We start from the raw sequence: 26,083 nt of genomic DNA, 5'->3' as shown, positions 1-26,083 counted from the left end.
AGGAAGGTTTGAATCTCTGGTGCCTTTGGAAGCCCAGGCTGCCTTCAAGCTCTGGGTAAGCACCTGAAACTCTGGGCAAGGCCTTGATGTGAGCAGCCTGAAAATCAGCACGAAGCACGATGCTGGATGTTTTCCCATGGGAAGGAGCCTTGTTGCACTGATTCAGGAACTTCCTTCATCTGCCTGACGCATCTGCTCTGGGTCATTAAGAAAGCATTTCTCAATCAGGAGCCGAGGGAGGTAGGAAGTCCCAGCCGTAATTTACAAGAGGTCAGCTGCTTGCAGGGTGTTTCCCAATCGCTTTGCCTTCCCCTCAGCCTTTGGGAATAAATCCTCCCTCCGGATTGCCTCAGTGGGGCACGGTGTGGGGGGACGTGCATGATCTGTGGCTGACACCCCATTGTGCTGGTGGCTCCTCACTTTTTGTGAGAACCGGGATGTGGGAGGTGCAAATAAGAAAATTGAAATGCTGTGTGGGAAGGCATCAGTTTGGTGAATTGAGACAGGTGTGGGGCACCATGAGCTGTCACACTGCTGAGAGTTTGGGGTCTTGTCCCCATCATAGTCTGGGAGTCACCACCTCCGTTGCCCCAGAGCCAGGAAGGTGGCACCTGAAGCTCCTGGGAGAAAACTATTCTGCAGGAAATTGCACAATTTTTTTTCTTTGTCTGGGAATTAAGCTTATTCCCTGAATGCAGTTTACACCACAGGGACAATTTAAGCCTAAGTGAATCCTGTGGCCATGCTGCCTGAGGGAGCCCGTAGGTTTCCTAGTGCACACCTGAGCACAATGCTCCCTGACAGACAGCTATAAATCTTCAAAAAGGACGCAAGCAATTAACTTTCCCCACATGTCAAGATCCACCATGAAAACATTCCCCTCTGGCAAATGAAAACCTGTTGCTTTTTAATAAAAAAAGCACCACAAACTCACAGTAGGTTCACCTCTAAAAGAGGTGGGGGCTCCCATTACACACACGTTACGCATTTATGCCCTCTCCTGGTGCGTTCATTTTAAGTGCTGGTGTTTTGCTGACCGGAGCACTTCTCAAACAGGATTTCCCCAGCCTAGAAGTTTACAAGGAGGCTCGGTGCCGTGTGGGATGCACAGTGGCCTTGACAAAACAAGCTCCCTGCCTGCCCGATACGCAGCACCTGGCGATGCTCCTCCTGCTGCACATTTTCAGCAGGCAGAGGAAACCACAGCCCTCGAGGTGCCCTTTGGGTGTTGTACCTGCACGTTCTGCACTCCCATATGGGTCTTAAACACTCACAGGTTTCCCCTGGCAGGGTTTTATGGGCGAAAGGTGCGCAGGCTCCTTCTGGCACCTGCAGCCGAAGGCGTGACTTGGCGGCAGGTAACCCGGCCTCTCCCCGCCCGTAACCATAGCCCCGCGCCTGCAGGGGAATTCGAGCCCTGCCGCAGCGGGTGGCAGCGGCACCGCGGCCCCCGGGGCTCTTCCCACCGCCCCGGCAAAGATGGTGGAGGGAGGCTTCACCAAACTCTTCCAGAAAAGGTCTCTCGTCCGCTTCACACAGAAGTACCAGCCCTTGGGAAGCGCCGAGCCAGAAGAGGAGGTGAGGATTTCTTATGTCCCTTGCCTGGACCTGCCAAAAATAATTTGTGGGATTGGGGTTGAATCTGTCACCTTTGCCTGCTGGTCTGCTTTGTTCGGCTGCTAACTTGGTGTTGCTGTGGCCATGCCCTGTGAGCTGAATTGTTCCCTGTAAGTGGGATGAGGTTGCTGATGTTTACCAGGCAGCGGGACAAGATGAGGATATGCGTGCTGCGTGCTACAGGTAGGGCATGCAGCTCAGGCCGCAGCAGATGGGTTGGGAGAGCCGGGCTGACCCCTGGGGCTGTCTATGTGCTCTGCCAGCGTTCGTTACTGCTAATGAGTGGCCGAGATGAGCTGGGCACCTCTGCTCATAACTCTTACATAATGCTTTCTTTTCCTGAAAAAGGCTGATCTATGAACATTGATTTTTCCCTTCACTACCGCTCCTTGGTACCATCACAGATGGGTCAGAGAGTGGCCATTGGTGGTTTGGGAGTCACGTTTGTCACTCTTGTTGCTTTCTCTCCACTGAAACTCACAGGCTGGGTTTATTTTATCATCACGTGTTTGCACGGCACAGGGATTACCATTGCTCAAGACCCATTTTTCTCCCACACAACAGACAGATCGGGTGCCCTCCCACATGAACCTGATCTAATTCTTTCAGCACCTAGGGTTGGCCTTTAGTTCTGTCCCCACAACACCATCCATACATTTTAAGATGCTTGTGTTCCTTTCTGACTGAGGCCTTTGTCAGCTGTCATTTCAGCTATTCCTCTGGTCATTTCTGAGGCCTGTCTTTCCAGCAGGGGGATGGTCAGGGCAACAGAGAGAAGGAAAGAAGACGCTGAGCTCTTACCCCACGCACCACACAGTGCGTTGTGTGTTGCTGCTCTGTGCCACTTAAACACAGCTCGAAACCCCAAGGAGAGGAAGGCGCCGCTGAGATTACAAATTTCTGCAATCTCACTTCGATAGGAAGCTGAGGTTTCCAATCCTATGTAGTCAGGATGCCGATGGCTATTAGGCTGGCTTGTTCTTTGGCAGTAACTTTTCTGTCATGCCAAAATAAATAATGATACATATTTACTGACAAACGTACACCCTGCCTGAATTTGAGCTGTAGCCTGTGCAGCGTCATTCTTGTGTAACATGACGGGGAAACGGTTGGCGTTTTGGCTGCAGGCATAGGAAGTAGGCAGCAACGTGCAAGTGCAGTGGGGAAGCAACTTCCAGACAAGTCCTGGGAGAACCCATAACGGGTGAGCACAGTGATGGAGTGACTTCAGAGCAGCTCTGCAGAGACTCGAGGGTGTCAGGAATAATCTGATTTCAAAGCCCACGTGGATGTTGCTATCGTTTAGATGCCCACCAGAAAACCTTTTTACAATGCCATCACAGTGAGGCTTAAATAAATCCAAGCAATGTGTGTAAGCAATTGGGTGACTGCTGGGAAGCCACTGCACTGGGGCAGAGCACTGAATAGCAGTTATTGTACTCCTGAAAGGAGATCCCAATTTATTCTATATAAAGTTGACAAATAATTCTTTGCATTTTGCCACCATTCTTTGCATTTTGCCACTATTATTATTAACCTCAGTAACCGCCATGCCTTAAACAACTTGATAAATCAAGAACATATTCCCAGACTGTGATTTAGTCTGGTAAATGACTCGTGTCTCCTCTAAGGATGATATTTTGCTTCTTTATTTGAAAATACCCATAGAACACTTTCAGTTTTATAATTCTGAAATGGTCAGGTCAAAAAGGTTGTCCTGGGCTTAAAGACGTGAGTCCAGGTGATCCGATGAGTCTCAAGCAGGATAAATACACTGGCTGCATAAATACACAGACTGCAGTGAGCAAAGGAGAAGCCCCAGCATGGGCAGCTGCAAGGTGATGGCAGCCCTTGGGCTCTGCCAATGGCATTATCTGGAGGTGGCAGAACAGTTAACTTCCACAGCAAAGCACAAATGCAGCTGGTGTAGAGACTTGGATGCATAAAGTTTCAGTTCTCTGTCCACAGTGGCACATTCAGAATCACAAGGAGTTTGCAGAGCTGGCTTTCAGTTTAAGAGAACCCCGTTTTTCCTGCAGAAACCTGAAGAACATCCAAGCCCAGATCTGGTCACTGATTCCTTCATCCCCAAAGAGCTGAAGCCCAGGGCAAGGTGGGAACATCCTTATGGTCTCAGAGGGCACCAGGAGAGGAGGGGAGCTCCCTGCCAGGATCTCCTGCCAGCTCACAGGCACCTGCTGTGGTTTAGGGGCTCTTCTCTTAGGTTTAGGAAGAGCTGGCTCCTGCTCCAGGCACATTGCATCACCAAACCCCTTTTTGTCCTTTCTCCCATAGCACATAGAAAGAGAGCCCATGAGACTGCTTCTGCAACGTAGTGGTATGGCTTTTCCTTACGCACACGTTTTCAAACCTTTAGAAGTGTCAAGCCCAATTTTTGTATTCTGAAAAACATCTACCAAGCAAGGAGTTAATTCCCTCCCTCCAGCTCCCCCGGGGTTTTGGGGCTGCAGCAGCTCCCTCCCGGGAGACCTTATGTACCAAAGCTGCCTTAAATCTGGCTTTTTGTTCCTTTTGGGACCCGGTGGCTCTGATAAGGGAGCCCAGCGAGGCAGCCCCTTGCTCAGGGGGCTGGGGTTTGCTGCATGGGGTTCCTGTGCCCCTGAAACGCAGCTCCCCAGGCCACCAGCTGCCACGTGTGCCCAAAAAGCAGCCCGAAGGGCTTCTGAGGGATTAGGCTGGTTTATTTTTTTTCAACAGGCATGAAGAATAGACAAGAAGAGGGTTTCTGTTTAAGGTTTTAAAGGGCTCCTTGTCAGACTAAATAACCCAGCCCACTTTTGACCGGATTATGATACACTAGCTGGTCCAAAGTAACCTAAGGCGGAGGGGCTAAGAAATATCCAAAAGCTCAGGAAAAGCAGAGCTGGGGGAGTTGAAATCCCAAGAACTGCTCTTCTGGGCTGCTTGCCAGAGCACACAACAAGGGTTTCGTGCTCCCTGCGCTTTCTCCCTGTCAGCACGGCTGCTTGGTGTGACAATGGATGGGTCATTTTGGGGCCGGGGATGCACAGGGTGGGCAGCGGCAGCATGGAGTGGGCTGCTGCATGGATGGGGCCTCTCCAGGTCCCCAGCATCTCCCGAGTCCACTGAGCAGGGGATAAATTGTAATTTTTCTTCCATTGCTTTTTGCTAACTTGCTGTATGGCATCATGCTTTTGTGCTTGAGTTATGTGTAAGGGATAAAAGTGTGCATTGATAATGTTGACAGCCCACGTCTGGTTTAAAAGGTAGACAGCAAAGAAAGTGATGGATGAGACATGGCCAAGCTGGGCACTGCTGGGGCTGCTCTGGGAGGAGAAGCTGTGCCACGGTCATCCCAGGCAAATCACTGTCAGGCACAAGCTGATCAATAGAATCAATCAATAGAAATCAACTCACAGGAAAATTTTTTCCTTGCGGAGCAGCCCTGGCTGCAAGGAGCATGGAGCTGCTGGCCTGGCTATTGATTTGTAGCCATGCACTGTGTGCTCTTGTCATTCATTTCCTCCACGCCTTTCCGAGGGTAAATAGCAGTGATAGAGCGGGGAGCTGGCAGGTCTGGCTTCTCCTAGCAGCTCCGTGGGACTGTGGGCATGTTATGCCTCTGCCCGTGTCTCTTCCCACCTCTGTCTCCTTTAATTAAAATACAGCCTCTTCGGAGGCAGTGGTACCTGTCCATGCCATCAGCAGCATGGAGGAGCCTGAAGAAACTGCTTAAACAGCGGTAACAGGAGTGCTGCAATGTAGGTAAGAGAGATTTTCTGCTTCTACCTCAGGACCGCAAAATGCTGGAGGTTCCTGGAAACCTCCTGAGTATTCATATAAGGGCTAATTCCCCAAATACACCTTCAGGCATCTCTGACATCCTCTAAGCCCTTGCTGAGGTGCTGCTGAGCGCCTGGGCCTGAGCATTTCCATTCACAACCTCCCCAGGTGCTGAAATCCTCCCATGGGCTGAGCATCCTCTGCCAGGGTCCTCAGCACTGCGCTCACCCTTGCAGCACCCAGCCTCCTCCACCCACAGCATCCAGGAGTGCTGCATTTGAAGGAAGAGCAATAGGAGCTCAACAAATGCCCCAGTTTATGTCTTTTTTATCATGAAAGGGAGAAGTCAGAATGAGATTTAAGAGGGTTTTTCCTGCATGGAGATGGAAAATGGGTGCAGAGGTGGGAAAGGAGCCTTGTGTGAGCAAGCATCCCCTGTGTAGCCTCAACAGGGGGGTTTGCTTCCTCCCGTTGGAGCAGAGAGTTTTTCTAGTTCATGTTTACCATTGATTTTTCCCTCTGACAAGTTTATGTTTTTAGCAAGGGACAATGTTTTTTCCTTGCTCTGAGCATCAAGCGTGCAGTGGGCTGGAAGACGTTGGCATGGAAAAATGCTAATCTTGGGCAGGATCCCTGCAAACAGCAGAGCCTTGCATGCTTTCCTGCCCGTGGTGCTGCTGTGTGTTTGTCTTTTGGGTAATCCAGCTCCTAATCGCATTGCTTTCCACTAGCTGATAACAACAAAAAAAGGTTCAGGCTCAGCCTTTCAACCAAGGCAGCATCCAAATCATTGTAAAGGCTCAGAAAAACACTCAGCTGAGCCCAATTTTTACCTGCCCTCCTCTGCTGAGCAGCTGGGGGAGATCTCAAGGGTGATGAGCTGGGGACAGTGGTGGGGAATGGAGGTTGTAGGGGGGTGAAGTGTGCTGCCAGCATCTCTGTCACCTTGCTGTGTGGAGCTGCATGTGCCAGTGAAGGGCCAGAGCACAACCCTGGTCTGTTCTGCTGGGAAATGGGGGTAGAAAATGACCAGAGGTGTTGGTGTGGAAGGGGGAATGAGGTCTGCCTGGGATGCTGCAGGTCTGGGGGGTTACACTGAGCTCCTTTGATTGTTGCTGACTGTTTGGATGTATGTGGGGGTGAGCAAAAGTGTCACTATTTGGGCTAATTATTGAATGATACTGAACACAATAACATCATCAGGCACTTCTTGGGTAGAGCACAGCAAGTTCCCTGCTCTGCCATCACCCAAATGAAGGGGCTCCTGCTTGAAGGGTTGTGCCACCACCAGCCACCAGCCATCCTTGGAGGGGTCACGGGTGGGTGCCTGAGCTACTCACTGCTGGGTGTAAGGAGGTGTGCCTGGCTTTGAGGATTAATTAGTGAGTATTATAGAGCGCTGCGATGTGAGAAGTGTTTTAGCTAACTGTGGAGCCATAAGGCTGATGAGATAAGGGAATGGGACTAGGTTGAAGAGGTGAAGAGGTGCTGAAAGGCTTCTGTTAATGGGGTTCTTGCCTAACGAGCGCTTTATCTCCTTTCTGCAGAGCCAGGAGGAATGTGAGCTGAAAGTCATTGAGCAGGAGAAAGAGGTGACAGTTCTGCCCCCGAAAGACGCATGTAAATGCCATAAAGAAGACTTGGCAAAAGCCTTAAACGTAAGTGTTTTAGCTGCGCTTGTGAAAATAGCATCACAGTCTGCAGGCTGCATACCTATTGACCCAAATTATCCTCAGCACCTTAGGAAATGTTGTGCAAATGCATGCAGCCCTTTTCCTCTGCTTTTTGTGGCAAGTTTCATTTCCAAGGCAAAATTTCTCACGTGGTTTTAGCATCCTGGGTGACTTCTCTGTGGCTGCCTCGCAGCCTGGCCTGCCCAGCCACCATCCCCTGCCTGGAGCAAACCACAGACACCGCTGCTGCAGTGTGGTTTTCCAATTTGTCATCCCTTGTATAATTCCTCACCTGTGGAAATAGTTGTTTTTTTTTAATTAACTTGTGCTTGTTTTATGAGTTCCTGTGAGAGCTGGTGGTCAAGTCTTATAATTTAGCAAAATGGAGTACCTAAGGAGAAGAGCAGTTGGGGTTTTTTTTTTCAGTGTGGAGCTGCACACTGCTCAAAGAGCAGCCCCAGGACTTTGTGACACTGAACCGTGAGCATCACATCCAGTCTACTGACAATTTCTTAAAATAATGAGATCGGCTTTACGCTTTTTTCTATGACTATCCTACCACGTGTAAAGTTGTTTTGCTTTGATTTCCTGCTAGGTTGATTTACACACTGGCCTCTCAGAGAATTCCGTGCTACAGCGCCGGTTGAAACATGGCTGGAATGAATTTTCAGTAGATAACACAGAGCCCATATGGAAGAAATACCTAGACCAGGTAAGGGTTTTCAGCACAGATTCTCATTTTCCCTGGCTGAGGTGTCCCAAGAGTGTCTGTACATTGAAATATTCAGGGTTTCGACTTTCCTGGATTCAGCCTTGGGACAGGATGTGCCCCGGATACTGAAACTGTCTGTTCCCACAGGAAAGCCATTGTCAGATGCAGATGTGGGTTCATTTAAAGTGGAGATAACATCTTAAAATAAAAATAAACCTTTTTATCTCCATGCAGCCTGCAAATCAAAAGCTATAGCTCGGTGACCTGGTTTCTGGAGCACATTTATTCCCTTTAAGGCAAATGATAAAATCATGAAAGGTTTGGGAAAACCATCCATAGCTGTGATTTCGGTTACGCTGGCGGTCACTGGTGCCCTTCAAGCCAGCTGCACCCAAGAAGCCTAGCAGAAGGTTGGATGTGCTGTCCTGTTTTTCCCCAACTGCATTATTTTTTAGTCTTGCTTTTATTAACAACTCTCATCAGTATATAAGGAATCTTTCACCTCTCTTTTAAAGCTCTTAACCAAACAGGAAGAGTGGTTTTAATTTTTTTGTGTGTTTTCAGACAGCAATTTGATTTATTTTTTTTTTCTTGCTTTGGTTTTATTTTAGCTGGATAATGTAGATTTTCCTTTATTTGAAAGACTTTGTTATTGCACGGATTTTTTTTTTTTTTTTAATGTAAATAATACTCAAATAACACTGTTTTAGCTCTTTGATGTAAGCATCACTAAATCTCTTCAAGGATCTTTAATTTTCAAAAACAGTTAGAAGGTTTTTTTGTTTTGTTTTTCTTTTTTTTTTTTTTTTTAACTCTTCTTTGACTACTTTAAAAAGTTATTTCTCCTATGAGGACACCAAACAAACTTTTCAATGTGATTCACTTCCACCAAATGCTACATTAGCTAAATAGACCTCAGATTTTCTCAAGTATGAGCAAGGTCCTTAAAATCCAAGGTCCTTAAAAGTGTATGTGTGTGTGTGTGGGGGGGGGGGGGGGGGGGGGGGAGTAAGGAACTCTCCAAAAGCATGTGATTTTCCTGAGTCACTACTGATTTTGGTGATGTTTCCCATGATTTTGGGACTTCAGCACTTGACTTGTACAGTGCTGGCGCCTGGGACCAGGGCAGAGCTTAGCAGATTAATGAGAAGGGAAAAAAAAGAGAGAGGATTTCTGGTTTCAAATTCTAAAAAGACAATAAAAGGTTTTGTCTGCACCTGTCATGATTCTAAGGAGATTTTAGAGTCAGCCCTGCACTGTATGTCTCCATAGACAAGCCTTGCCTGTGCAGCTGGGGGGAAAGAGAGGAAATTTTTGTGGCTTGGTGAGAGCCTCAGCCTTGTCCTGCAATCCCTGATGCTGACTGTGCCATGTAGTCTAGCCACAGGCATTGCACCTGCTCTGTCTGGGCAGCAAAGTCCATACAGCAAAACAGCACCTCTAAATCCTTTCTGAGACCGGCTCAGACCATGTTTAACTTTATACTGCAATTTGTTTTGTCTCTTTTCCCAGTTTAAAAATCCCCTCATTCTCTTGCTGCTGGCTTCTGCCTTAGTAAGCGTCATCACTAAAGAATATGAGGACGCGGCGAGCATCACCGTGGTAGGTGGCACATCTCCTGTCACCAAACCCTTTGCTTCCCAGAGCCAGTGTGTCCGTGTCTCTAACACCTCTCTGTCTGCAGGCAGTTCTCATTGTGGTCACTGTGGCCTTCATCCAGGTATGTGAGACAGGGTTCTGCTCCACAGCCGGGGCTGTGCCATGAGCAGGTCACTCACATAACTTGGCTTTCTTCTCCTTTCTTGTTCAAAAGGAGTATCGCTCGGAAAAGTCTCTGGAAGAGCTGAACAAGCTGGTCCCCCCTGAGTGCAACTGGTGAGGCGTGGCTGGCTGGCTGCCTGGCTCGGGGGTTCTGCGTCCTTTGGGTTATGAGGGCAGAACCTAGCTGTGGAGAAAGTGACTTCAGGTCATCGTGTGCCTGATGAGAAAGCGGTGTCTGGGAGGTGAAGACAGGCGGAGGGAGCTGGGGTTGTTCAGCCTGGAGAAGAGAAGGCTCTTGGGAGACCTTAAGCGGCCTGCCAGGGCCTAAACGGGGCTGCAGGCAAGCTGGGGATGGATTCTGTCAGGGAATATAGTGATAGGACAAGGGTTAAGAGTTTTAAACTAAAAAAAAAAATGCCCTCGCTGTCTGTACGCACAGGCACAGAGGCCTACAGCCAGCCACGTGTGAATGTGGCCATGCCACTGCCCATGTGGCAGCTGTGGGGCATGGCAGGTGCCCACACCCAACTGCTTTGATGCTCAGTATCGGTGCTTGAGATTGTGCTTTTCTGCTTGTGTCTTTGCGAATCAGCCCTGTCACAGCCAACACAAATAAGCTGTGAGGCTCAGAGGAATGTTTCGTTTCAAAAGCTCTGTAGGGCTTTATTCTGGTCCAAAGTTCACCTGGGTTTGGATCTTACAAACACCACTGTTGAATTATTTATTTATTTTTCCAATATAATGATGCCATAAGCATCTATCTGCTTGAAAGGCGATCCTTTTAATACAATAAAAAGTGCCAGTCATTAAAAAGTTTTTCAAGCTCTTCCAGTTAAGGTATCAGCAAGTTACTACTTAAAGCGTGAGCAATGGGAAAGCTCACCTCCTTGTCACTCCTCCCTATTAAGTGCCATTCAAGTCACTTACTGCTGAAATGTAAATCTTCTGTAAGTTGCCCATCTGTTTAAGAATTAAAACTGAGCCCAAGGGGGAACACGCTCATGGCTATGCAGATTGTATGTTATATACACTGAAAGCTCTTTGGAGCAGGGCTCTTGCCTCCCTGCCAATCATGTTCCCAAGTCTGCAGAAGGGATAAAGCCTGTTTTTTTTTTCTTCTTTTTCCATTTGTCTAATATAGCCTAAGGGAAGGAAAACTGCAGCATCTTCTAGCACGAGAGCTTGTGCCTGGAGATATCATATACCTTTCTGTTGGCGATAGGGTCCCTGCAGACCTCAGGCTAATAGAGGTAAATATAGCTATATGGACACGAGCCTGCTTTGGAAATTTGTCTTAGCAGTGCCAGAAATGTGTGGTGTTCATTAGGTTACAGATCTGCTGGTGGATGAATCCAGTTTTACGGGAGAAGCTGAGCCTTGCAACAAGACTGACGGCGTATTGCTGGAAGCCGGAGACATAACCACGCTGAGCAATGTTGTTTTCATGGGGACCCTGGTGCGGTACGGGAAGGGAAAAGTGAGTCCTGTAACCTGCAACCTTCTACTTGATATTCATCACAGAATCTTTCAAAAAGGATTTTTTTCATTTGCCTCTTTTTCCTCTTTTTTTTTTTTTTTCTTTCCTTCTTTTCAGGGCATAGTTATTGGGACGGGTGAAAACTCACAGTTTGGAGAGGTGTTCAAAATGATGCAAGCTGAAGAGGTAAAGGAACCTCCGTGTCACTCTGAAAATGGTGGGTGTGCTGGATAAAAGTTGGTGCGCAGGAGTGGTCCTGAGATTTAATGCACTGGGTCCATCTCTGTTTCTGCTACAGAATGCCTGTGTGTGACCAAGGGACACCTAAACCTCATGGCTTCTTGTCCTTATTCTTTTGTTTTTTCCCTCCTCAATTTCTTCTAAGTATATAAAATTTTACTTCTACGTATGCCAAGCTTTCACAGGCTAGATCTCTGAACCGACCAACACAGATGTGTTTTTATAAACTAATTAAATCTTGATCTTGGGTTTGGGATGTGTAAGCAATAGGGTACATGGGGCAGCAGTAAGGACCACAGTAATCACAACCAGGACTGCATGGGGCAGTCACTCTGGCCTAACATCCTATTCTAATCTTACATAATAAGCAAATCAAAACAGCTGTTCTCTGTTTGCAGACTCCCAAAACACCTCTCCAGAAAAGCATGGACAGACTGGGGAAGCAACTCACTCTTTTCTCCTTTGGAATAATTGGTGAGTTGAACACAAAGCCTGTATTTGCACGGTCAGCTGTGAGAGCCCTCTGTGCTCCAGGGCCATTTTTTTTCAAGTACTTTTCGATATGGCTTACCTGGATGGGGTTGTCCAAGCACAGATGCCTGGGAGGGAGAAATCTGGGGGCCTCATTGCATATTCTATTCCCCAACAGCAGCTAAAGCAGATTATATTTGTATAAATGTATTTTAATCAGATGTTTTCCCCCCACCAGGTTTAATAATGCTAATTGGCTGGTTACAAGGGAAGCATCTTCTCAGCATGTTCACAATTGGAGTTAGGTGAGGACTGGAGAGCACCTTTCTCTTTGATTATAATGAAATATGTCCCAGGGAGTTTACTGCTGAAAACAATAGACAATCCACAAAAGAGAACTTGGATATGACTCTTCATAAGTACACGTTGATCTTGCACTGCTGCAATTAATATTTGCTTTACAATAGAGTTTAATAAAAAAAGAAGTATGAGGGTTTACTTAATTTTAGAAATTAATCAAATTCAAATCTTTTTTTCCTTATTTCCTCTGAACAAAGTATTTTGAAAACCATCACTGACATTTCCACCTCATCATGCCATGAATGTCCTCTCCTATCTGTACTATGAATTTAGTGGGAGTGTAACAACAGCAAATATTAGCCTTTACTTTTCTTACTAGGTTTACTTACAAAGACAGGAATTTGCATTTTATGTGACACGAAATGCATGCACAACCTCCTAATCAAACATAATAAACCATGTGTTTTTAGTAGTGCCCATAAAACCTGTTGTTTGGCGTTGTCATGGCTCTGAAATCAGTCCTTTTTAAAAAAAAAAAAAAAAAAAAAAGCTACATGCAGGAGATATGGAGATGCATGTGGCCAGTAGCTAATGTGTGAGCTGTGATGCCAGGGAATATTCAACTTCCATCCTCAGAACGTTAAATGAATGAAGCCCAGCCCTTAAATTCCCACTTAGCCAGAAAGTATTGTTCTTTAGCAATGAGAAAAAGAAAAGTGATTGTTCCATCACAATCACCCCCCAAAAAGGTTGAAGGGTTCTATAAATATCCTGCTTTTGTATTTGTGGTGTGCCAGTAGTCCCAACAGAAAGCTCTGCATTTCCACTCAGGTACTTGCATATAAGCAGGAAAACACCCCCATGGAGATGTCCCTTTGGCACATTTTGGTCAGTCCTTGCAGTTTGACCCATGTGTTGAAGCTGTTGTCTCTCTGCTGTCCCCAGCCTCGCGGTGGCTGCCATCCCAGAGGGCCTTCCCATCGTGGTCACTGTAACGCTGGTGCTGGGTGTTCTCCGGATGGCCAAGAAAAGAGTGATTGTGAAGAAGCTGCCCATAGTAGAAACCTTAGGTAAAGCTTCACAGGAGCCATGTGGTTTGTTCATCTGCTTCAAAATTTGTGCTTCTCTGCAGGCATGCCTGTTTTGGGTTTAAGGCTTGGTTTCTCATTCCTCCCTATTCTGTGGGACCATCCTGCAGGTCCTTCCTGACTGCTTCTTTGCTGCCTGACTAAAAAAATTTGCAGCCCCTCAAGTCGAGCCTGGTGGCATGACATCTGCCCTTCTGTGCAGCCATCTCCCTGATGTCCAAAGAATCATGGAAAATAGGGATAGAGAGGATGATGAGAAGGCATCCAGTAATCCTCACAACTGCAGGGTAAAATAAACCATAATGAAAGCGTTATTTTTAATAACTTTCTTTTTACCTTCAAATTGGCCCTCATTCCCAGGTCATATTATTCCAGGCTTTGCTACTCTGACCTTGGTCAGTGTGGCAATTAGATGAAGAAGACATGTTGTGCATTTAGTCCCACTCATTAAAATGTGCAACAAATGCCAAGCCCGGCCCAAGTAATCTCAAATGTCTGCTGCGCAGCCGGATCTTCAGCTAAGATTTGTCTGAGTTAGAAATGCTGCTATTGTTTGAACTGCCCTTGTTTGTTCTGTAAGTAAGGGATCTTATCACCCTCACTTTATTGTACCTGCCCTGACCCAGGACATCTGAGACCGCCTTATCTCAGTAAGAATTTTGTTCTGGAAGGGCTGTGCCCAAATAGGCATAACTGCCAGATGTCCAGGTGCTCTGCAAGACAGACAAAGTGTGGAAAAGTTGTACTCTCCTGCACGTTAATTGCACCGCGTCTGTTACATTTCTCAAAGGGAGAAAGACAATCCTTCTGCTTTACCTGATTCTTTGATTGTGAATAATTAAACATGAAATATTGGTGGTGATAGCTTTTCTCTGTGCTAATCCATCAAAACCACAATTAATTTGATCACAGCCCAATCTCATTTATTCTTTCTGGGCTCTTACCTGGCGGTCACCACGTTTATGGGTCTGTGCTAAGCCACGTGGTCACCTCCAGAGCAATGAAAGATACTCAGACTTAGAAGGGAGCTGAAGTCTGATTCTCTTTTTTGCATTAAAGTCATGTTTTTTTTTCCCTTTTAAGGAGTAAATACTAGCCTGCGGTGACTGCTAATTCATTCTTTTGCTGTGTTCTGGTGTAAATGGGCTCTGGAACAAATATGCTTTATGGCCACAAAGCAGAGCACAAGTGGGGCAGCTTCCACTCTTTGGTGTGATTTTAAAGTATTTTTTTTTGATTTTAAAGTATTTTTTTGGTAACAGTTTTGGTGGTTTTCCAGCCTCACAACTCCTTGGGGAGGCAGAGAGTGCTGTTGTTCCTGACACAAAGAGAGGCAAGTAAGGGTTAAACGGCCCGTTTGAGGAAGCATGTGGCAGAGTGAGAATTTGATAATTCTTTTCTGAACATAAGAGCTGTTCTGTCCAGGTGTAATACTGCAGCTCAGGTACGCTGGTCACCTCCCTGGGGATGAGGGCCTTCTCCAACTGCTCACAGGATGATTCTCGTGACAATGTAAAGACATCTTTAGATGTCTCCTAGCACATCCCACAACCAAATTCTGTGCACGATACCCTGAAGGGCAATCAAATTCTTTTCCCTTCATCCTTTCCTCACAACTCGTCCATCTGTTGGTATTTTCTCCTTTCCTTATCAGTGCAGTTTAAACAGCATCAGGGGAACGTGCTCTCCTCCTTCTGGGGCCTTGGATCTCGTTATTTGCGTAATTTATGAGTTCTGATTAAAAACTTCCTTGCTTCAGGTTGCTGCAATGTCATCTGCTCCGATAAGACAGGCACTCTGACAGCCAACGAGATGACGGTGACTCGGCTTGTGACCTCGGATGGGTTCCAGGCAGAGGTACAGACGAGGTGCTGATACAGCCTTCCCTAGTCCAGCTCAGTGGGGCCAATTTGCTTTTAGTTCAGTGAGGCCCAGGTGAGGAATGTTGAGTCAGTCCCAAAACAAGCTCTCTCTTGTACGTAGCTGGTTCTGTGAAGAAGAAGGGACTTTCGCAGTGCTGGAGACAGGCAGAGGTGGGGCTGCATGTACAAAAGCTGCTCAGATATCATAAACAAAGTTCTACACTGATTTCATCTGCTGTTCTCTGATTATTGCAAACACAGAAACCAGCCACTGACCACCTACTGTAGGAATATTTATTATGTGACTGAGTTGATATTTGCACTTCGCTCATTTACCTGCATGCAAAGTGGATGAAAAACACAGGCCTGCAAAACATAAGGCATTGGAGGTGCAGGCTACCCTGCATCACTGGGACGGAGCCTCCCACACCAATAAACCCACTGAGACCAAAGGACTGGATCTGGACTGGATCTCCTGACTGAGCTGAGAGATTGCTGCTGAACTTGTCTGCCATAATTGAGAAGACAAGCCAATTCTTTTTGTTCTTATAAATTAATAATATACGTTCATTACCAGCAGTGAATCTTTCTAGCTCAAGGCAACACTTATAGGAAAAATCCCAGGGTACCTTCAAAATCAGAAATTTCCTCAATAGCACCACACTCTATACAGATGTAGTATAGTCCTGCCTGACAGTGAGAAATTTGCTCTTTCTCTCTCTGTTCCTCAGGTTAGTGGGGTTGGCTACAACGGAGAAGGAAATGTTTATCTTCTGCCATCAAAGGAAATTCTTAAAGAATTTTCCAATGTCTCAGTTGGGAAACTAGTGGAGGTAAGTATAAATTATGAAACAGCTTGTCCTATTTACATTCAATTTTAATTTGCACAGATCACTTTGGGTAATGAGTGTGAAAACACCACTTTTGTATTTCTAAAATAAACTGCCTTGCGAGGGCAGTCACACAGAAAGGCTCTGAGTAATTATGATATGAAACCTGAAGCTTATTGGTGAAAGGTAGCAATCATAGGACATATAGAGAGAGACCAGAGTCATCAAGTTAAGTGTCATTGCTGTTTTGGATCAAAACACAACTCTGGCAGGGGAAAGAGCAATTAACATTACCATGTCCAGGTTTTTTATGCAGACAGACCGTAGACTTTAGCCAGCTGTGTAATCAATACATAAATGCACTGGGACGGTCTCTGGATTTCATGTTAGCATTAAACAAAATCTTGTGTGTTCAAGTGTAGACTAAAGCAGAGTGTTTGGATAGTGAAATGATCTGAGCTGGAGCCTCAAATGGAGGTTAGGCTTTACTGTACACATAGTGCACTTCAGAAGCAACAGTAGGAGGGACTGAGTTTTCATGACTTACCAAGCTGGTTTGATGTATATCATGTTTTGCTTCATGTTAATTTATACAAAATATAATATTTTACCAAAATATTGGCATATCCTGGGGGTTATGCAGGTTTAGAAAGCACAAGAACTAATCTCAAGAGGTGCTCCTATGCGCAATAGTGCATATTTTGGGATGTGGCTGTTTTCATTCTCCAATCTCTCTTTATTTCATTTAAAGAGATTTTATATATATATATATATATATGAATTCAGTTGTGGAATAAATAAACCGTGTAAATATGTTTCTTTCTCTAGGCTGGCTGTGTAGTCAATAACGCTATTATCAGGAAAAACAGTGTGATAGGACAGCCCACAGAAGGAGCTCTCATTGCCCTTGCAATGAAGGTAAGATTGTTGAGACTTAAAACATTTCAGAATTAAAATAAAAAATAAAAGCTGGAATTGTAAGTCTGACAGCAGTGATCAGACTTCTTTAAAGTCCACAGACTGGCTTTACTCTTTCCTTGTCTCTTCTCCCTGGGGCTGGAGATGTACACCTCTTCGGTGTAACCTTCTTGTCATGGACAAACACCTTCCCTGAGCTTCTGTGCTAATAGCAGTAATTATTTCGCTTGGTTAATCTGAGCAATTATGCTGCATAATGGATTTCTTTTGAGCAGAAGACAAAACATCTATTTATGTATTTTCTGTAGATGCAATTAAGAGTTCAGGAGAAAGATGACAGTGTGAAAAATGAGCAAGAACTGGCCATGTTAGAAAGCATAGCACAGGATCATCCTGGATTTGGATCATCTGATGGCTGTTTACCTTTTTTCTGGTCATAATTTTGTAAAATAATATTTATTTTTTTTTCTTACTAATACTGTATTCATACTCACGGGTAGGGAGCCATAAAACACCTTTTATCCATGTTATGCAGCCTGTGGTCCACGGACCTCAGGTGGGCTGTAAAGCAGAGAAGGTGGCTGAAGAAATGATGCACAGAGATATCTGGTTTTACCTCCAAGTTTTTAGGCTTGTAACTCTACCAGTGAAACTAGTTATTTGGATTTTTTTTGAAAACAATGACATTTTATTTCCCTAAACGCTAAATGTAAGTCTTTCTTCTGCTCTGCCATTGAGTAGCCAAGCAATAGCAGAACATGTGGGGAGTTCTCTTCTATTTTTATTTATTTATTGATTGATTTATTTATTGTGGAGCAGGGGCAGAGAGAGACTGGAAGCTACTTCTGATGGCTGCAACTGTGCACAGAGTACAGTGCGTGCTGCTAGGGCAGGCACGTGTGTTGGTTCAGATTGTTATATGTCAGAGCTGAAGGGTCTTCTTGTGGTGAATTTATTTTGAGCTTAAGTCATCAGGGAAGAATTTGAAACCACACCTGTAATAGACTATTCAGTTGTTTGCAATTTTCCTTTTTTCTTTCAAGTAGGATGGTTGGGAAATAGCTGAAGTAGGGGAGCCCGAGCTTTGGCTGGAAGAAATGTGTGGAGCCCAACCCAGCACCTAGCCATCGGTTCAGGGGAAGGATTTGAGCTGCCTTTGGTCCAAAACCCTACCGAGGGCCTGGACAACAGTGCAGAGCTCTTGCAAAAGCCAGAAGTTCTTGCAAAAGCTTCAGGCTGAGGTGTAATTTATCAGGCACCGAAAGGAAAAGGTGTTTCTGAAACAGGTTCTATTCTCCACATGCTTTCTCTTGAGCTCTATGAAATATGGCTGCCTGGAAGTACATGGTCAACCATCGGTGCTTTAAGTATACTGTACTGCAGAAAATATAGACAAGCTTTGATACTGTTTAGCATTACAGTGCTCTTTTTATTTCACTCTGCTTTAGATGGAATTAGCTGACATAAAAGATATTTATGTAAGAAAGAAGGAAATTCCGTTTAGCTCTGAACAAAAGTGGATGGCCGTGAAATGCATGCTGAAAAATCAGGTAAAGCAAACAGTGCTGTTGGCTGGTTTCGTGTTCCTAATTGTGCACTCTGACAATGGGCATGAAATGGTATCTCTTTAGCAAATAGTGCTCTCAAAAGTTAACTGTATCAGGAGAAAAACTGAACAAACCTCAAAATTCCTGACTTGGGTGTAATTTTAGTTTCTAATGCTGTGCTTGAATGGGAAAAGATAACTCTTTTCATGTAATGGTTTGAGCAAGAAAACAAAAGCTGTTGGATAAAACTGACAGGGGAAGAAAGATTTGATGTTTGTTTGGAAGAAAATGTTGGCCTTTTTTTCCTTACCTGGTTAAGGAGCTTGTCTCAGCTGATACTGTGCTCTGATTTAAAAACTCACCCACCTTTTCATTACTATTCTGCCCGTGTCTGTGATGGCTGAGCATGGAAAAAGGCTAGAGCAAAACCCTCACATCCTATAAATAACACATGCACGTGGAAATTTTACAAAACAGGTAAAAGAGAAAAGAAAAGACCTGTTTTATAAAAGATGTAAAACTTCATACATTATAGGTATTTTTAAAACATCCTCTTTTCTTCCTTTGATAAAGTATATTATCTCCTTGCTTTAAAGGATCAGGAAGATGTTTACTTTATGAAAGGAGCATTTGAAGAAGTTATTCGATACTGCACTATGTATAACAGCAGTGGCATCTCGTTAACGCTTACGCCCCAGCAGAAAGCCATCTACCAGCAGGAAGAAAAACGAATGGGCTCCTCAGGTCTACGGGGTCAGTCTTTGCTGTCTGTGTCCCTTAAGATTTTTATGCCCTAATACTTTCTGGCTCGATTCTGGTTAGGATAGGTAGAGGCTTAATCCCTAGCATCACTTAGATGATCCTTTTCTATGTCAGTTTGCCAAGAGTCCTGTCTTAGATCTGCTGGGTGCTTGCTTACCATTAATCTTTTTTTTCTTTTTTTTTTTTAATACCTTTTTTTTTTTTTTTTTTTTTCTCTGTGGATTTAAATTAGTGAAAGTGAAAGGAGCTGAAAATAAGCACTGGTACTGGTGAATGTTTTTCTTTCCTGAAGCGTTGTGATTGTCTGGGATACAGTCTGAATGTTGCATTGAAAAGCTTCACGCTGAACCTGATCTAATCGCTGCTCTGCCAAGTTTTGCTTTTAAAGCAACAAAAAGCAACTTTGAAAGGGGATCAGAGCACAGATTTGAGCACTGAGACTTTCATTTGAAGTGTGGTTCAGCTCTTTATTCGGACCAAATTTAACAATCTCCTTTTGATCCTGACTTCATGTCAGTGCATAGCCTGCAGAAGTTTTGTGTGTGCCATTTCCTTCATTGCTAGAAACATCATTTCAAAAATGTCTTAGATTTTCACACAATAACAAAGACACCATCTCCTGTGCATGTCCCCAGGATGTGAGTAGATGAGAACAAGTCTTGGGAACCAGGTCTGGAAGATGATATAGTTATCGTACATATTCACCAGTCCTGTGTCTTGCAGTTAGTAACTCATGTACAGAGCTTGCTTTACAATATCTGACTCATCTGATGTTGTGAATGGCAAATCACCTTTCAAAAGGAAAGCGATTAGCAAAGGCAGCTGCTGCGAGCTTGTGATTCAGTCATCAAAGCAACACTGGCATGAACCCCTGGCAAAATATCCTTGAGTTATTCAAGACCAGTTAGGCACCAAGAACAGAAACAAGATGTTCAGAGCCTTGCTGTTTACACGACGGAAGTTTTGCTGGTTTAACTGAATTTCCTTCTTACAGTTTAGATCTAGAAATAAACATTGTTTTCACAGTAGCACTGTTTAGCACAGCAGTTTAATAGTGTCTGCTCTGGTGTAGAACTGTCTCGTTTTAATACACCTGCATTTAGGCAAGTCTTGGTAGAGGTTAAATTAGACAGAAATAAACCCTAAGGGAAAGTTTTGAGACAGAAATTCTTTGATTCTTATAAACCAGTATTATTTGAGAACAGCAAACTTTAGTGTCTATTCAAGAGTATCTGACTATCTGGCTTTAATGACTTTTTCAGATGGAAAGCTGGAATCTCCTAAAAATCCTAAAATCTCCTCTAAATGTTCATTTTAATGTAAGGAAATTAATTATAAATAACTTACTTTTGTCGTCTTTTTTTCTCCCTCTGTTTCTAGTACTCGCTTTGGCTTCAGGGCCAGAACTTGGCAAGCTAACCTTTTTAGGTCTTGTTGGGATAATCGATCCCCCCAGGGCTGGAGTGAAAGAAGCTGTTCAAGTCCTTTTTGAGTCTGGTGTATCAGTAAAGATGATAACTGGAGATGCCCTGGAAACTGCTGTGGCTATAGGTAGCAAACCTAGTTGTTGTTTTGTTGTTGTTTTTTTTTTCCTGTGGGTCTGTATTCTATCTGTCAGATCAATCCAATGTTATGTTATGCTACCTAACAGTAATCGGCTTTATTGTTTGTGCTATATAGGTTTTAAATGTCACTGAGTTTTTGACTGGAAATCCATTTAAACAAATCATACTAAATGCAGTAATAAAGCAGCTACGAACTATGGGCCAAATTCCCATTATTTAATTCTGTTATTTTAGAGTCAGAAGTGTAATACCCTAAATGAGACAAATGGCGTTCCTGGGACTCTGCTGATGTTCTGAGTGTGAACATCTCTGCATTTTTGCATTTTGCCTTTAGAAATGCACTGTGCAATTAGCAGGGAAGAGAGGGCTGGATTTAGTGTCAGCTCCAGTTCTGGGTATTGCATTGCGTCCATAACACCAGTTGAGTAAGGAGAGGGTGACCGGCCCAGCTCAGAGCCAGAGCTGTGTGTCCTCCCAGGTGCTCCAGATTGAGAAGTATTTTCTTGTAAATTCTTCAGTTGCTGCCTGTTCTTCAAGTCAGGAAATAGCTGGCTTTTTGCAGAGCTGATGATCTTATTTTGGGCTTTTCTTTTCAGGACAGAATATTGGTCTCTGCAATGGGAAGCTGAAAGCCATGTCTGGGGAAGAGCTGGACCAACTGGCAGAGGCAGAGCTCTCAGCCACTGTCACAAATGTAATGGTTTTGAATAAAACAACTAGGCTTGCTTCCACTTCCAGTGGCATTCATCTCATACAATAATGTGTTTTTTGTTTTTCAGGTTTCCATTTTCTTCAGAACGAGTCCAAAGCACAAACTAAAAATCATAAAGGTACTAAAAGCTTCTCAAATCCATTATAGGCCTCACAAAAACAAGGTATAGGGGGTCCTCAGGAGTTCTTTGAGCCACCTTTGGTCTTCCAAGGCACAATCAGCTCAAACTAAAGGAAATTGGCACCATTTACAACATTTGTTAGTGTTTCTCCTGCAGACCTGGCCTGGGTCACTTGAGTTGCTAGTAATATTATGTTTGATAATAACAAGCACAGTATCAAGAGGACTTCAGTCTCCTCTTTTATATTCTGCTGAAAATGTGAGACACTGGAACTCTTGAAAACCCAGTGTCTTAATTCTTAGTCTGTCTGAGTTTGGTTGCGTGCTCTGTACAATCCATATAGATGTGGCCTACTGACGTCTACCCTAAAAACTGTGCAGCAGTTCTGTTAAGTGCCAATCCTGTGACACCAACAGGACTTATCTTCTCCTGGCTTCAAAGTCCCTCATGTCTCCTCCACCACAGGCTTTGCAGAGGGCCGGTGCTGTTGTGTCAATGACAGGAGATGGCGTTAATGATGCTGTGGCCCTTAAATCTGCCGATATTGGGATCGCAATGGGGCAAGCGGGTACAGATGTCAGCAAAGAGGCTGCCAACATGATCCTTGTGGACGATGACTTCTCAACAGTAATGTAGGTTCAGAGACTTTTGGTATCTGCTTTCTTGCTTCAGATGCTTTCTGGCTATCCATTGCAATGAGGCTGTTATGTGACTAGCCCTGGAAAAATCCGAGATGCAGGACGTGTAAGTCAGCTGGCAGTAAGTGGAGATTGATTCCTCGGTGTCGGCCTGGCTCACGTTCAGTTGTACGCACTGCAATGGCTTTTTTTTGTTTCAGGTGGTGGGGACAAAGCTACCTTTCATCTGAAAGCCCTGGTTTCTTGTTGCTGTAGCAATAGAGAATCCCCAGTTACTGTAGCTGACTGGAGATTTAAAAGCTCCTGGATGTCTGGGTAGATCATAACTTGTGCTCTCTGCCTCATGCAAGAAGCTCAGAGGAAAGCTGCATAATTTGAAACGCGTTGTTGGTTCATAATGGGCACGGTAGGCAGAGTAGAGTGAGGCTATAATAGGTCACATGCCTGCTTTATGAATCAAAACCTGGCCATACGAACCAGTGCTTTCAGATTGATTAATGCTGATAAAGTCATTTTAACTGAGAAGATGCATTGTTCTTTTCTAAGCTGGGCTATGAATTTCAACCAAGGTAAGTGCTAGAGAAGATAATTTGTCTTCAGGGTGTCACAGGGAGCTCAGCATAAAATAGTATTAGTCTTAGTTATTTAATAAATTCTCCTCTCCCTTGCAGGAATGCAATAGAAGAGGGAAAAGGAATATTTTACAACATAAAAAATTTTGTCCGGTTCCAGCTGAGCACGTAAGTTTGTGTTTACTTCGATTGCAGTGGAAGCACCTTTCGGGTGAGGCCACGCAAACAAACGATGTTCTGTGCTTTGCAGGAGCATTTCAGCATTGAGCCTAATTACTCTGTCAACAGTGCTCAACCTACCAAATCCACTCAACGCTATGCAGATCTTATGGATCAACATCATCATGGACGGGCCCCCAGCCCAAAGGTATAGAAGACTCAAATGAGCAAAATATGATAGTTGTATAAGAGAAGTTGTACTTTTCCCTTCTGGTTCCTCCTAAAGCACTTCATCAGTATTCAAGGTTTTACATGTTCTTGTTTTGGGGTTTAACCAGTTAACTGCTCCACATTTTCACGGGGAACAGTCTTCTCTCTGAAGTGCATCACCTGCTATCACCCTGTAGGTCGGACTGGCCAGGAAATTCTGCACACATACAGGTATATGTGCCCAAAATCACAAGATCCAAGAGCCTCATCCACCTGATAATTACAACTGCTCCATCACAGAACGGATGTTGGCCAAAATCTCACACCTAGCTCTCCCTCTAGGATGGGATCAATGGCATGATGAACTACGGTAGTCTAATATCACTGTAGCAGCTCATTTTCCAAAAGAGACCTTTATCATAGGTCTCTCAGACAAATTTGGAGCTTTATGTAACCCTGCCAGAATCCTGGCGTCTGTCATACTTAAATTCTTTGAAATAAATTTTCCAGATCCATCCTATCAGCAGTACCATTTCAGGAAAATGCACGTTAACTAAACACGGTGCTCTTCTATTTGATACAGCTTGGGAGTTGAACCTGTCGACAGGGATACTATCAAACAGCCCCCCCGACGTATTACAGACACTATACTCAGCAAATCATTGATCCTGAAAATCTTCATGTCAGCTGTAATTATCATCAGTGGAACCCTCTTTGTCTTCTGGAAGGAGGTGAGGAAAATCTTCAATCATATCTTATTTTCATCAGGGTGGAGAACAAAGTGAAGGGCAATTTCTGAAGGAATTACGTGGGAACTTCCTGCAAAATATCCAGTGGAGAAGGATTAGGAAGGGCAGTGTTAGGAAGCCAGAGATCATTAAAGGGGATATTTAGTCCATCTGTTGCATTGACATATTTTTGTAAGGCTTAACTTTGCATGTGCTTTCAGAATCCAGAAAGCGGCATAACTCCCCGAACCACCACAATGACTTTCACGTGTTTTGTGTTTTTTGACCTCTTCAATGCCCTGACATGCCGCTCTCAGGTGAGATCATTGTGTCAGCAGTAATTTCTTGTCTAAAAACAGTAACTAAACACTATATAAACACTAGAACACAAATATTTTGCATAGGAAGTTTTTGTTGTTTATTTTACAGTCATTTAAACAGTGTGATTTTTATCATCTTTATAAAGTTATTCATCATTGTTCAACTGAAACTACACTTTCAGCTATCTAGTTCTGCCCCAGTTAGCATGCATGTAACTTCAGTTTTCCAAAGAGTAATAGAGCTTATGTGCAAAGAAACAGTCTGACATTCAAGTACCAACAGGATATTGGGAAATGCTATATGTCTTTTTATTTTTTCCTTTTTCTAGACAAAGCTGATATTTGAAATAGGCTTTTTTCGAAACCGCATGTTCCTGTATTCTGTGCTTGGGTCATTCTTGGGACAGCTGGCTGTTATATATGTCCCTCCATTACAGAAGATCTTCCAGACAGAGAATTTAGGAGCCCTAGGTAAGTTACAATTTATTATATATATATATTTTTTTATATAAGCTGCTTTAAAAAGCAGTTAAAACTGCCAAGTTGCTATGTGATAGCTCCCATGAGACTGCTGGTAGGGGAAATCAATCAACAGTTCATATACCTATATGCATACACGTAGCTATACAAAAATGCTAGTATTTAATGATATCCCAAGGTAGGTTTTGAATTTTGATTTACTGCACATAAATGCATGTAAATGCAGACAGGATAAGATTTTCCATGAGTTCTATATGATAATCTTGCTTTAAACACATCTATCTATGATCATTATGCAGTCACTCAATTTAAAAAAAAAAAAAAATCAGGGTAAATGTTTACTAGTTTTAAATGCAATGCATATTTTACCATTTAAATCAGTCTAAGCAAACTCTACCATACTATGCTGTTATCACATCTACACTAGGCATGTTAGAAGCTGAGTTCAATGATTCCAAATGCAGATTAATGTAGTCTCCCCATCAAATGGATTGTACCAACTGACTTCATGTTACTTACTTATTGCAGTCATTTCTCTAATTCAACAGCTACCACAAGCATAGTCAGATATTACCTCTACATAGTTACACCAACACAAATACCTACTGCAGGAGGGCCTTTAATTAGGGATCCGTCCCCAGCCCAAAATCCAGCTGTCCCGTGTTCACCTCTGCTCTGTTTCCTCTTGGCAGACCTGCTGTTTCTTACTGGACTGGCTTCCTCAGTTTTCATCGTGTCCGAGTTGGTCAAACTCTGTGAAAAACACTGCTGCCAACCAAAGCACACAAAGGAGTGTCATAACTGATGCAGACTTCCTCTAAAAATATACTCGGATTGAAGCTGTGATGCTGGGTAACTCAAACGCACCATTTGCTGATGATGCACGTCTTTTCTGAAGATACCCAAGTAAATCTGTACCGACAGTTCCTCCTACTCCAGTGTGTTCCTTCTGCACACTGTACTTAAGCTGTTTGAGCTGTCTACAGAAACCTCTGGACTGGCTCCTGTTTTAAACCAAGATCAGGTATATTTTTATAACGTTGCTCTGTATGCCAAGACTGCTGTGATAGCCCCCAAACAAAATAAGGCAATTTCACACCTGTACAGAAATACCTACTGTGCATAAATTGAATTTTTATTTATTTAAATCACAATGATTTTTATTAATAAAAATCTATGTTTTAAAACATTACATTCATGTATCTGAACAAGACTCTTGATTTAAACCCATCCTTTTATTTTTAATTAGATTAATGGAAAAGAACTGCCTTCCCAAGCACTTCTTTTCCTATAGGTTGCTAGAGTCCGTGATACCTAGCTTTGCTTTAACAGACTCTCAAGGAATCTGGCATGAGATTTCAAATGAACAGTAGAGACCTGAAGTGCTAGCACTCCTGTCAGCCTTTGCTGAAAACCACAGTCATTTTTTACTCCTACTGGTCACAAAGGGGCAAAAGTGGATGGCTGATCTGATGCACAGTGGCAGACAGAGTTAATGGGGAAGGGATTCACTCTCACAAGCACATGAGAATGAAGATGACTTGTACACTTGCAG

General features: G+C 43.9%; 1 protein-coding gene across 1 annotated transcript; it reads left to right on the top strand.

Moving 5' to 3' along the window:
- Positions 1-1,479: 1,479 nt before the first annotated feature.
- On the top strand, positions 1,480-25,467 carry ATP2C2 (ATPase secretory pathway Ca2+ transporting 2; the record flags this gene model as incomplete). Its single annotated transcript, XM_084294745.1, has 27 exons — positions 1,480-1,578; positions 6,930-7,040; positions 7,651-7,767; positions 9,280-9,369; positions 9,452-9,487; positions 9,581-9,642; positions 10,670-10,778; positions 10,856-11,005; positions 11,123-11,191; positions 11,644-11,719; positions 11,955-12,021; positions 12,962-13,086; positions 14,864-14,961; positions 15,698-15,799; positions 16,625-16,714; positions 18,163-18,264; positions 18,858-19,014; positions 20,404-20,574; positions 21,185-21,282; positions 21,368-21,418; positions 21,887-22,053; positions 22,731-22,799; positions 22,882-22,998; positions 23,584-23,731; positions 23,950-24,045; positions 24,378-24,519; positions 25,221-25,467. The coding sequence occupies 27 exons, from the start codon at positions 1,480-1,482 to the stop codon at positions 25,331-25,333; spliced, it is 2,832 nt and encodes a 943-aa protein (XP_084150871.1). The 3' UTR covers positions 25,334-25,467.
- Between the last annotated feature and the right edge of the window lie 616 nt (positions 25,468-26,083).

The sequence above is a fragment of the Netta rufina genome, assembly GCF_964035555.1.
Source record: "Netta rufina genome assembly, chromosome: 13".
Lineage (NCBI taxonomy): Eukaryota > Metazoa > Chordata > Aves > Anseriformes > Anatidae > Netta > Netta rufina.
This window is presented reverse-complemented; position numbering and strand designations above follow the sequence as displayed.